We start from the raw sequence: 13,104 nt of genomic DNA, 5'->3' as shown, positions 1-13,104 counted from the left end.
CATTACTCAACAGTAATTTTATACAACTCAGAAGCAGATGAGTTTCTGTTGAGGAGCAATTAAAGGATTCCTGCATATTCTTATTAGGGTATTTTGAGAGCACTTGACAAAGGGTAATGTATAGATGTTGGATGCTATTATGCTATTTACCATATCTTGCATTTTGTGTCACCATTGGGGTTAAAACAGTAAACATTAGAAAATTCAGGTAGAAAATGATCTTCTTGAGTTTTACCGTATATAAGTAATTCACCTAAATAAAAAGCTTGTTTGCTTGTTAGTCTGATAGAAACTAACCCCTGATAGATTAAAAGCTCAGTTCACAACTGATATGACATGGATGGTTCTGATTTGGATCCTTAATGGAGGATGATAGGAGGTTTCTTTCTGTTGTATTTTATTAGTCAAGCTGAAGGTAATTTTTCTTACTTATTTGAAAAACAAATTACTGTCTTTTCCAGATTATCCAGTTTTATCATTACCAATGCCATCATTATTTAAAACTTTACAAATATGACTTACATCTGGGACTTTAGAGTGTCAGAGGATTTTGTTTCTATGATCTTACCCTGATTTCAGGAAAAGTTGAAGGAACTTTCAGAGTCATGCTCAAGGACTTATGGGAACAAAAAAAATAGAAGATACTGCCCAGTTAGCAGTTAAGCCAGCTGCTAAAGGTTAAGAGCCCTAGTCATGATCTGGGCTGCAGGTTTTGTAGGGATTGTGCCTGCAATCCCATCCTGCAGTGTGCTGTGTGCTGGGCAATGTGAATTGTCAAGCTACTCTTAAACCTCTTGAAGCTTATTGTCAGCGAGAACTGAGGAGCTTCCCATTCTCCCAGAGGATGCTTCATAGCAGGATTCCCCTTCCCACAGAATCAGTATCTGAGGCTGTAAGTGGAACACTGTAGCCTGTGATCACTGTAAAACCTTGCAGTGACACTGAATTGTACAAAGTTATACTTCTTAAAAGGAAAAAGACTGATTGCTGTTGTGATTATTGGTTGTTTCCCAGTAACCAGTCATGCAGTATTTTGATTGATTATTTTTTCCTCTATTGTATAGTAAATGAGATAGACTCTGAATTTTGCCTTTTCTTTAAAGCCATAGGTTATAAAAGAGATGGGGATAATACATACCTGCTATTTAGGGACATGCAATCAGACCACACTACAGATCTCTTTCTCATCACAATCACTGTGCCTAGTACTTCAAATGAAAATAGATCTGCCTGTTTTTAATCTACTGGACTAATTGGGTAGTGCTGGGTGAAGTTTGCAGCTCGAGGTTCTTTGTTGATCATCTTTAGCCCTAAAGTGTAAGATTTGATTATCATTTTCATTTCCCAAGCTGGCTTTGTTTAAATTATATTAAATATTTTTCAGTTAGCTAATTATCTTTCTGCAGCTGACCCACAGCACTTACATGTTTTCTTACTGAGTTTCATGGAGTAAGTGTACACCAAATAAAAAAGCATTTTCTTCCCTCTTTCTGTGGATGCTTTCTCCCCGCTTTCCCTGTTGCTATTCTGTAGGAGATAGAGGATGAATCTGCTCATATGAGCCTTGAAATTTCAAAGCTGAGCAAAATGAGAGATGTTCTCCAGAATAAGCTGCGCACTGCAGAGGAACAAAAAGTTGATGCAGAAAATGAAAAAAGCCTGCTAAAAAATCAAATAATCAGACTGGAGAAAGGTAGGTGCCAAAGAGATAGGTGGATCTGTTTTCTGAGTTCTTTCAAGTTATTCTAGGTACCCAATAAGAATTAGCATCAGCTAGTACATAGGGTTGTAAAACCTGTTCAAAACTACTTGAACTGGTTATGTAATGTCGAGGCTTTAAAAAAAGTCCACTAAATTGTGGACATCTGCATTTTTAACAGCTGCACAATTTGAACAGAGAATTCACTGTCTTTTCTCTTTTTCTCTAGAGTTGGAGACAGGCAAAAAGCAGGCAGATACTGACAGGAGAGCCATAGATGGGCTTGTGAGGGAAAGGGATATGCTAAACCAGGTGAGTTTGCTTTGGTCATATTGATAAGCCTCACAGCTTGAGAATTAAATGCCTGTAGCTTAAACATTCACATCAACACAGAAATGTAGAATTCATAACGTAAGTTAAAGCCTTCAGATTTACTTAAGCAGCTGTACAAACTACTTTTCTGTGCACTGAAATAATGCTAGTATCCATAAAAACACAGAAGATTTCCAAGTTTTAATGTATAAACCATCAGAGACTTCAAACTGCAAACCCATTATTTGGTATCCGGAGAGTTTGCTATATCTGTTTTTACACAGATCTTTTACTCTGTATCTTATGAAGTTTGGTACTAATCTAGGCAAACTGATTTGCTAAGAGAAGAGAACCAGAGTGTTGATACACTTGCAGCAGCTTGGCAGGTTGGTTGAGTAGTAATCCTTGCTGTTAGATCTGATTTCTCATTGTTTCCCATCAGCCCAAGGTTCTTGTACTGCAGTATAGCATCTCAGGTTTATGGGCAGACCTGAAATGTTATCTGCTAAATTCAGTGCTAAAAGATGATTTCTGACCTGCTTTATTTGGTGTAGATTTACTGTCCTGTGTCTTGAATCTAGCAGAGGCTCTGATTTGACAGCTTAAAAATATTTGTTTTGTATAGGGAAGGAAATTTTAAAGTGGGACCAGGAAGCTGATTTTGTAAAGAATATATGTTGATGTTTTCTGTTTAATCTTTATGCAAAATTTTAAAGTAAGCTTGGTTAATTTCAAGCTTGAACTTTGTATTGAAGACATGAGAAAGAAGTGTATTTGGCTTTATTATTAATGTTACTGGCTGTTGGCATGCTTTAACAATCAAAATGCCTTTAAGCTGGTAAGGATTTTCCAGTCATTAGTTATATCCACTTGTAAACAATCCTGTCAATTTTATTTTTTGTAATGCAGACACTAGTGTTTTAACGAAATCAGAAAAAGCTCTATTTAGCAGCTGTGCTATAGATTTTGTTTTTTTTTCAAATCAGATTTAAGGTTCAAGTAATTCAACTGAACAAATTAGATAAGGAATGATAACATTGAAAAGTCCATAATCCGCTTTGACAATGGCATGCTTTTGTCATGGTGGTAACAGTGTTGCATTTTCAGCTCAAGACTCATTAATTTTTGTTCCCTTTAGAACTTGATCAAGGCTGCAAATGCTAATCAGAAGCAGATCGATTTGATGAAGTTCCATGAACAGTCAAAACAGAACTTGGAGACAGAAATCCAAGATTGTAAAATAGAAGCTCAGAAACAAAGGAAGATTATTTACCAATTGGAGAAGGAGAGAGAGAGTTTCATCAAGGAATTGAGTGAACTGAAAGAGAAGGTAGGAACAGCTCTTTGTGCAAGGGGTTCTTTCCTGTCTTACTCTCAGAACTATGAACATGATACATTAATTTTCCTAACATGCCAGTGGGAGAAAGCTTGGATTGGTGGTCTTCAATACAATGTACAAATATTTCTTGCTGTCAGTGCATGTTGTCTGCTACTGCTTCAGCTCTCTCTAGGGAAACCTTATCAATGGAAGAGAAGCTTGGTAATTCTGTGAGAGACTTGGAGTCCGGCCATGTATTGCCATTACTGGAGTTCCAACCAAGGCCTCTTGACTTCTTATACATGAGTCCCACAATTGAAACTCATATGCACTTGGAAATTACACTTTGATTGCCCTATCTGCAAAGGATCTTATCTTGCAAATGACCACTGTCCTAAAATCCAGGCCAGGGAGACCTAACAGTGCTCAACATATTTGTAAGGTACTTAACATTTTGAAGGCTTACTTCGTATGTGAAAACAGCTCAGCATGTTCAAAATAGATTGCAAAACAAGTTTTCCAGGAGCAGCTGCAGAGGCATAAAATCCGTGTTTCCTGCTGCCCATTATTATGTATAACTTTATTACTGATGAAGTAAAATCAGGAACATGTTTTTAACATGTTCCATTGATTGCTGAGTATCACATTGGAGAGCCCTCCAAGGAGCTCATTGATTTACTGGGATTAGCTTCCAAGCAGTTTCAACTCAAAAATTATTTGCTATCTTTTCACAGTAAAATTATCCTTCCAACTTCATTTGACCAGGGGCTTTTAAATCATTTTAGAATGGTGTATGCTCCATTGCCTGGAATACCTCTTGTCATTTCCTTGTAAATAATATTCCACAAAAGTGAGATTTGTCTTTGTTGCAAAGTCATATTTTCCTTCTTTCCCTCATAGTGCATTTCTAACAGTGTAGATATGAGTTAAGAACATTGTAAGCTAGGGCCAGAGAGTAATTCATAACACTCAGAACTACAAGGCTCTTTCTTTTAATTCTATTTGGGGCTGCCCATAGTATTTTGAGGGTGAGAATGACAAATGTTTGTTTGCTTACTTTTTCTTTTCTCCCCCTGCCACTTTGGGTGTAAATTTTCTATCATTTCTTATAAGGCAGAGGCTCGGTAAATGGCTTATGACACTAGAGCTGTTTGTATAAGGACGCCGGCAGTGACTGCAGCTTTCCAAAGGACTGGCAGGCTTCCTTGGATCACCAAAGGGGCAGTTCCTGACTCTGCTTATAGGTGAAGAGCAGCAAGAACAGTTTTGAGCACAGGGGTATGTGAGAGAGCAGTCTTGTCCTTCAAGTCCAAACGCAGGGTAGGACAACATAGGATCAGGATTGTTATGTAAATAGGTAATATTTAGGTTCACTGTTTGACCTATTCAGACTTGAGAAGCTGTGTCAGAACTACAGAAGTCATTTCACAGCTGGTGGGGAATGAGCTACTGATGGTAGTAAGGCTATGGCCAGTCAGTGCTCTTCTCTCACCTTTTACTACCAACCTGGTTTTGCAGGAAGTTGCACCCCACCTTCGGAATTGCATAAGAGCTGAAAAAGAGATGTAGCTAAGAGATGTAGCTATTCTGGCTCTAAAAGCTGCCTGGCTATTTATAGCAGCACATACTCTACAGAGCTGCAGAATTCATCTTTCAAAATCATCATTTACCACATCACACGGTTTGTGGGGATTGGGAGTAGGGCTGTGGCAGAGCCCCATCCCCAATGGGCACAGCTGTGAGCAGCACTGACAGCAACGAGCCATGGAGTGCCCAGGGGCACTGACCAACCGCCAAAGGGAGCAGAGGGCACACAGGTGCAGTGCAAGAACATGAGGGTAAAAAAGATTTGGCTGAAGAACAAGATGAGCAGCCTTCTGAAGTGATGGGATGTTACTCTGTATAGGCAGATGCCTGAAGCCTTCTGGTGTGATATGGTGTTACTCTGTTAGGGCAAATGCTTAAAGCTTTCTGAAATTGTATGGTAATACTCTGTATATTGTGACAACAATAATTTACTATTAGCTGATAAACAGAGTCAACAAAATCATATACACAACAGTAAAATATTTTTAGGGTGAGAGTTTGTGCATGATTTCCTCCTGTAACTATTGCCTTGGCTGACTGCTTATTTTCAAGTCACTGCCACTTGTTGAAAAGTCTTACTTCTAGATTAACCAGCACAAGTAAGTAACAACATCTGTTTCTTGCTCTTTGTTATGTAGCCTGTATTATTTGGTACAACTTTTAGCAGGTTTTTTTCCTTTTTGAATTGAAATTCTTAAATTATAAAATACTGGTTTCTCTGTGCGAGGTTTAGGCTACTGAAAAGGAGGTAGTGAAATTTTCACTGATACCTTCCAGCTCCATCTGAAGTGTTCTTTGGCTGTGTTTTCTGAGGAGTCCCAAAACCAGTTTTTAATATGTTGGCTTTTTTCAAATAAACCCTCTTAAAATGCTGAGTGTGCAGTTAACAACCTATCCAGGAAAATGAAAAGATAAGTTTCCTTTTTTAAATTCACATAATCTTTTGGCAAACCTGTTCTTCAATAGACATATCACTAAGGCCATGGCAGCACTTCCTGGAGTGGTCAAAAAAGGATAAGCAAGTAAGGACAGCACCACTACTGACATATTGAGTAGGTTTATAGAACTAAACAGATAACCAGTAGTAGATGATAGTGAAGTGTACAAATAATAGAGCTATGAGGATAGAAGAAAAACGATGAATCCCAAATCCTTTTTGCTTAGCTTTGTGCCCTCATTGCCAAATCTGAGAGGTGTAGTGTGCCTATTGACTAAACAGGAATTGAGCATGCTCAGCCTCCCATGGGGCTGTGTTGTGACACACTGCGTGTATCTTTTCTGTATTTATAAGAAAGAATTATTTGAGTTTAATCATTCCTGAAAAAGCAAAATCAGCATCTAGCCTGTGAGCACTACTCAGAAAACTTTGTCCACAATCTTACTGCACTTATATTGTATCAGAAACAAGTAAAATGCTTATAAATGCAGTGACCTACTTTCAAAACTTGCTCCAGCCTATTATCACCATAGTGCAGATAGAAAACATGCCTTATTGATTTCTTTTCTGTGCTATTACTATTGGCAGATTGTTTAAACAGTGAAGGAAAAGACAGGAGTAGGTTATAAAGTGGGATTGTGTTTTTGTATTGCATTGTAAGCAGTTCCTGGGATCACCTGAAGTCAGCTACAATGTGCTGGAATTGTATTCCTGCTTCTGTAATAAAATTTTTGATATTTAGCTCTCCCCCATCTTCAAAGTTGGTTGGAGGTGCCTGGTGGAATATTTAATTATTTAAGCTCCTGTCCTGTAGTTAGGCCTCCCCAAGACTTTACTGCTGAGGAAGGGACAATGCTGTAAACTACGAACTTTGCAGTTATTGACTATTTGATGTAAACATTTGTTTTTTTCTTCTCCTTTGATGTGCAAGCATGTATTTTAGCCCAAAACTCTACTTTCAAAAGTGGAGTCAGGAGAACGGGATATGAACTGCATCTGGACGTTGACTCCTCTCCTGGATTTTGTCTGTGTGATTCCCCAGCTTTTTTTTAATGCCTAATTTTTTTCCCCTAGCTTTAAGAATGGCATTGTTTTCTCCTCCTGGGTAGTGAACCTGGTAAACCATGTTTTTGATGTGTGTGCTCCTTAGTATTGTTTATATTTCTTATTTTTTTGTGATGCTGAATTCTGTATGAATGCTGCTTCCTTGAGTGCTGCTGTTTTCAGCTTTGTATAGCACGAGAAAAATCAAAAATAAATTTTTAAAAACTATTTTTAAATTAAAATGTTTAGAATCTCCTCATAATGATTAGTAACTATTTGTATTTTTGCCCCTGTAACATAGCAATTATTATTTGTTATGATAACTTAATTACGTTATGCCTATGTAACTGCTTAATAAAGGTGTCTGTAAAATTTTGTGGTTTTGTTTATTGATACTGCATGTGATCATCTTCTTTCTATAGTCTACAATACTCCATTCTCCTTAGCTAATCTTCACATAATTATTTCTAATCTTTCATAGAAGCAAATAATGGTGATTACCTACTTATTTAGACCAAGTGTTAGGCCTTACCTACCTTACCTACTTATTTAGACCAAGTGTAAGTTACAGTAACTGACTTTCTTATTATAGTAGTAATTGTATCTGAACATTTTGTAATCATCAACTCCGTGGTCATATGTTCATTAAAAAAGTTGGGTTGTTAGAATGTAGGAGCACGTGCAGGGCTTCTGGAAAAACATGTGTGTTAATTTATCTTATCATACAGCTGACATCCAAAACAACATCTAAAATCTAGACTTGCTTCATAAATGAATGGAGTCTATTCTTGATGGAAACTGTTTATGTTGATTGTATTGCAACCAGTCTGTGGCAATATTTTCTTTCAGCGGCTTGGTGTTAAATATGTGCTCCTCTATAAGTTTGAGTGAAACCTAGGTATCAGATTAAAATACAGTTTTGTCCCACATAAGCAAGTCAGAAAAGTTAAATTTGTATTTCGACTGGAGCAATTTTCATCTGTAGTTAAAACTGCTTATCCCAGGGATTTAAACTTGTCATTTTCAAATCACAAACTTTGTTCCATCCTTCTAATCTTGTGATGATGGTTTAATCATGTTAATTTCTTTCCTGTCCTTTTGCTCCAGATTCTCAATCACATGAAAGATCTTGAAATGCATCAAATTCAGATCTGCAACTATGAGAAGGAAATAGAAGGGCAAGGACTTAAATTAAAACAGCAAAAAGCTGTTTGTGAAAGTCTGAGAACAGAGAGGACCCTGTACAGTAAAAATCTGATTGAAGCTAAGGTAGAAGGATACATTTTTCCTTGTGCTTCTCTCTCTGCTGTTGTTTTTTTTTTTCTGATTTAATTTTAATTGGTTAAAGGGAAGCTCAGTGGCTCAATGGCAGAAGTGGTTTCTGCATTCCTGTGGGTTTTGAGGAAATGAATGTTTTAGGTCCCTGAAGTTTTATCTACACCGTTTGTATTTGGGCTGGAAATAGGAGTCCTCAGTCATCATGTGGAAATATCCCTGCTGCAAACCATGCGTAAAATCATGGTACACTGGAGCCACAGACTCATAAAGCCATCCTGCCTCCAGTCTCTTTTATCCCTTTAGGAGTTGTATGCATGTATGTGAAATAGGGTATGAGGGGAATAAGATTGCCTCCTTAGTCCTGAATGTGTATGCACATTACTGTGAATAATGATTTAGGAAGCAGAGAAACACTTTTCCAGCTGAAATGGGGTCTTCTGATGAGAACCAAATGCTTCCACCTTACTGGTTTCTTTCAGAGAGTGTCATTTTCCTCAGGAGATGATTCTTTCCATTCATATCTCCTCCTCGGGGATCTCACTAACAATACTAGAAGAAGAGAACAGAGCACTTAAGTATATATTCTGTTATTTTGATGTAAAGATCTAAAATACTACACAAATCCTATTGTAATTGGCAGGTATTGGGGCCCTGGATAGCTGTCATTTTAAGCCTTGGGTTATTTCCAAATAAGTATTTATGACATAAAATATATAGTAAATTACAAATTTATACTTAGGTTTGGAAAGGTAGTTGTTTTGTTTGAGAAGCACATGGGAAGGAACTGTCAAAGTTCCTAACAAGCTGTGTGCTGAATTTTATGAGGAATGCACCATTTTGCCATTTATGTGGGATGTTTTACTTGACCTTAGTCAGCCTCTCATCTGGTGGATTCAGTGTTGGGATTCTTGTGGCTCCCAAACAATCTGTCAAGAGAAATAAGGTTGAAAAATCACAATGCTGATTTTTTTCCTAGTTATTTTTATCTTAAAACACTAAATAAATTTGGTTATTTATAAAGAACAGGCATCTGTTTGCTGAGTTAGAAATGGAGCAGCATTTTGGTCTTTGGGTTTTGAAAGTTATATGGTGATAACACTATGCTGTTCACAGATCCAGTTGTTAGAGGCCAATATTTAGGCTTTAATAGCTTGCTTGTCATACTACCAAACTCTTCTGGCAAGTCCTGCATGAGAAAATAGCTGACCCCAAAAGATCTTTTGGCCAAGGCAGTGTTATGTTTAGCAATGAGAAAAGTAGCTATTCAGTGTTCAGTATCAGGTCACGCAGTCATGAAAGAAAAAGAAACCATAAAATATGGTTGTTTTGAACATTATGGCGAACGCTTTCTCATTTTGGGAAGTAAAATTTGCACAAGCCTGTTTAGATAAAGCTGGATGCAAATATTTTTGGACTGCTTAATGTGAAATGATCTTATGCCCACCTTGCCAGTGGTCTCCAGAATACCATAATATTAAAGTCATTAGAATGGAAAAGGCATCCTGGCAGGCTGTTATTATGATATAAATAGCTGATGCTTTCATCCTGGGGCTTTCTTTTGGTGCTAGGAGTTCATTTATTTAAGCACATTGATTAGGAGACCAGTTTGCAAAATTGTGTGTTCTTAACTGTTTTGCATTAAATAAAGAATTGAGAATGTATTTAGGTATGTCTGGGCTCTATGTGCTAAATCTCTGTCATCTTTTACAACACCAAAGAGATTTATAGGCTGTGTACCCAAGACAGCTTTTAATAACTTTTGCTTTCATGGAAGTGGCTGAATGTGCAAACAGCTGGGCCTAGTGATATTATTACTACTAATCAGTCCTCTCTCTGTGCTGCTTGGGTGAACATTGCCATGACTCAACATCTTGCTTAGCTACATTAAGCACTTCATGCAGGTAAAAATCCCTCATTTGTTGAGTAAATCCAACCTATGGTGAATAGTGCTGAAGGAGCTTTAAGCTACCCTGGTTTGGCACTGGAAGAGGGTGGATCCATATGAGAGATTATGATGTCTTCCTTGTGAGGTGGTAGGCTCTGGCAGAGGAGTAGTAGCCTCTATAGCTGCTTTCATTACATCCGGAAGAATATATCTGTGTAATCATTGACTCTGTTAGCTTCCATTTCATGGCATAACATGTGCTGTCTCTGTGCTGAGCTGAAATGCTAATTTTGTACAGGCAGGCACCTTTGTGCTGTTAGAAGTATTCCTACTGACCTGAATCTCTCTTCAGTGCTACCAACATTTTTGCTCTGTATTTGAGCTTAAAGTATGTGCTAAATATTTTCACAGAACCTTCTCAAAGACTGAGCCCTCTTTTGAACTTTGCACCTCTGTGCAAACTAGCATGTATTGGTATCTTACTGAGGCTATGTTTGTTTGCACAAAATGAGCTTCTCTGCAAAGATTTGTGCTCAACTATGCATGACCTTATTGGAAAAGCATGTTATTAGAGCATGAAAACAGATGGATATGATCAGAATCTTAGTGATTTGGATTTACTGCTAGTTCTTATAGTATGCCCAGCACTTTAAATTAAATGTCTTATTAAACTCATGACTGATGGTCATTATTTTTGTCAGTGTATCTTTAAAAGGTTTTTTTTTTTTTTTATTGCAATGTCATGCTGGCTTAAACAAAAAACTGTTGTTTAATGAAACTGTTTTGTTCTGTTGGATTAAAAAGTGATGTCTTATAGTAGGTACAACAGATCTAGTTTCATGCACCGTTGCTACATTTTCCAACATCTAAATAGCCTGAAATCCACATCACAAACAACCTCTTGCTTTAACCCTCTCTGTGATCACACTTCCTATTCTATTAGGACGAGATGGCAGAAATGATGATGAAACTGAAAAATTCCACGCGCCAGGTGGATCAGCTGAAAGAGGAGGTCAAAGAAAAGGATATAGCCCTTGAGAAAGTACAAGTGAAATTCCAGCAGTCAGAGGATGAGAAAGAGTCGATGAAAGTAAGACCCTTGACACAGATCTTTCTTTCAAAGGGTGGACTCCATGATTTCCCAGACTGCACTGTGTTCTGATCTGTGGTAGTTGTTTTGCTGTATTTTAATAAGCTATTCTGTACTTGAAGCACAAGATCTCAGCACCCTTTAGAGATAATAGTTGCAGAAATCTGTCTTTCTGACAAATTTCATCTCTGCCCCTAATAATAATAAAAGAGTCTGGAATTGTCTGTTGGAAGCGTTAAATCTCTTGGTGACTGAACATTTTTTACTAAAAAGTTCCACTTTGCTTGTAGAGATGTTGATTTTGTGTATAAACTGATTCTAGCAACCTTTTTAATGTAAACCCTTATAACTCAACTTTTTAAGGACTTTTTTTCTTTCTACTGTTTTTAAGTGCAAATCCCATTATATTGCACAATGCTATATTTCTAAGTAACTAGCAAGCATTAGCCTTTTGGGAGTTAGGCAGTGCCTTTTAGTAGGTCCCTCTGCAGAGAAAGTTATTTTAATACTGTGGTATAAAGCAGCAAGATTCTGTCTTAAATCAAAGGAAATCTAAGCTTGATGCTCGGATGGTTCTTCTCAGTGCTGCTGCAGCCCATCCTTGGATAAGCTATTAGATTTGTGGTGGTATCTCAACCCAATTTGCTATATTCTGAAAAGATTTATGCAGTTGTGTTCACAGGAGTTTATTTTTAATCTTCACTAAGCACTAGGAAAAAAAATACCAGGAAAAATGCAAACAATACCCCCAAAAAACAAAAGTTCCCTGTCACTTTTCACAATGTTTTCTTTTGTCAGTTTATTGCTTTGCTGCTATGACTCCTTGAATTTTCAGCCTCTCTCAGCACGTAGAGTTTTGACAAGATGTCAATATGGCTTTGTAAAAAGGTGATGAATTTGTATTCTTGTACCTGGTCTGTCTCAGAGATGTTCTATCAGTGATGGAGAAGTCAAACAGCATCTCATTCCCTGTGAGCAGCTTTCAGCCTCAACTAGTCCCCAGTTCTGTCTCATCACCTCAGAACTGTCTGCCATTTGTTTGACAGACATGATTGCTGCATGGTTTACCCACTCAGTTATTCACCAGCAGGTTTGTCCATACACTGACATGACATTACTGACTTGCTTCAGGGCATTGTGGTCTTCTACCTGAGTGTCACTGCTGAGTGCGAAACTAGAAGAGAATTCAGAGGCAGCTGATTGTCACAGACACGAAAGAAGCCAATTCTTTGTGTTGCAAGCCAGCATCAAGTTGTCTTGTTTGCACTGATGTGAAGGAAGTAAGAAAGCTGTTCCTGGGAAATAAGCTTAAAGAATGTGCTAAATCACGGAGGACCGGGATTCATAGGAATGAGGTTATACAGACATGCTCACCTCAGATGGCATAAAGGCCTTAAAAATATGTAATCATGGCAAATCCAAGCTCTATTAAAGCCAGTTCAATGACATCTTTTGGCTTCAGTTGGCCTTCATGCTTGGCTGCAGATTAGAGTTGTTAGACAAAGGATCTGAATATTGAAAAAAAATAAAAATCAGTGGCCCTCCAGATTGGAGCTGCTTGCAAGTCAAGTGATGAATATAATTTTGTAGGTGTTTATGCATATTTTTTCTGGAAATCTGAATATAAAATCTGACTTTTTATTTCAGTATTCTGTGCTCAGTCCCAGTTATAACTTTTACAAAACTCCTGCTTTCCTCCTACCTCTAGTAGAGCATACTAATAAAAATATCACTTGCACTAATACTTCAGAGTCTAAACAAGGATTTAGTTTGAGTTTGGTTTGAGATATTGGTGTAGGTCCCATATATGTTATTTTTTCTTGCTGACTGTTCTTCAGTTCTTACAAATTCTCGAACTGACTTCAGGTGAGCTGTGCTGATTTACAGTAGTTTCAGACGTGACCATTTTTCTGCATGCACAGTGACTGTGTTTATTAATTTCCTTTTACCTGAT

The 13,104-nt window shown here is 37.6% G+C and overlaps 1 protein-coding gene across 1 annotated transcript in view; it reads left to right on the top strand.

Annotated features, from left to right (window-relative positions):
• CFAP58 (cilia and flagella associated protein 58) overlaps positions 1–13,104 on the top strand; it is a 57,963-nt gene that overhangs the window by 13,929 nt on the left and 30,930 nt on the right. The window contains exons 7-11 of the mRNA XM_054277284.1: positions 1,534–1,693; positions 1,929–2,011; positions 3,150–3,341; positions 8,005–8,166; positions 11,004–11,150. Coding sequence (XP_054133259.1) covers positions 1,534–1,693; positions 1,929–2,011; positions 3,150–3,341; positions 8,005–8,166; positions 11,004–11,150 — 744 coding nt within the window. The remainder of the gene's footprint in view (positions 1–1,533; positions 1,694–1,928; positions 2,012–3,149; positions 3,342–8,004; positions 8,167–11,003; positions 11,151–13,104) is intronic.

This window comes from Melozone crissalis, unplaced genomic scaffold, assembly GCF_028551555.1.
Source record: "Melozone crissalis strain CALT ecotype California unplaced genomic scaffold, PUWL_Pcris_2 ptg000019l_1, whole genome shotgun sequence".
Taxonomy (NCBI): domain Eukaryota; kingdom Metazoa; phylum Chordata; class Aves; order Passeriformes; family Passerellidae; genus Melozone; species Melozone crissalis.
Note: the sequence above shows the minus strand (reverse complement) of the source record. Positions and strands in the feature narration are given on the sequence as shown.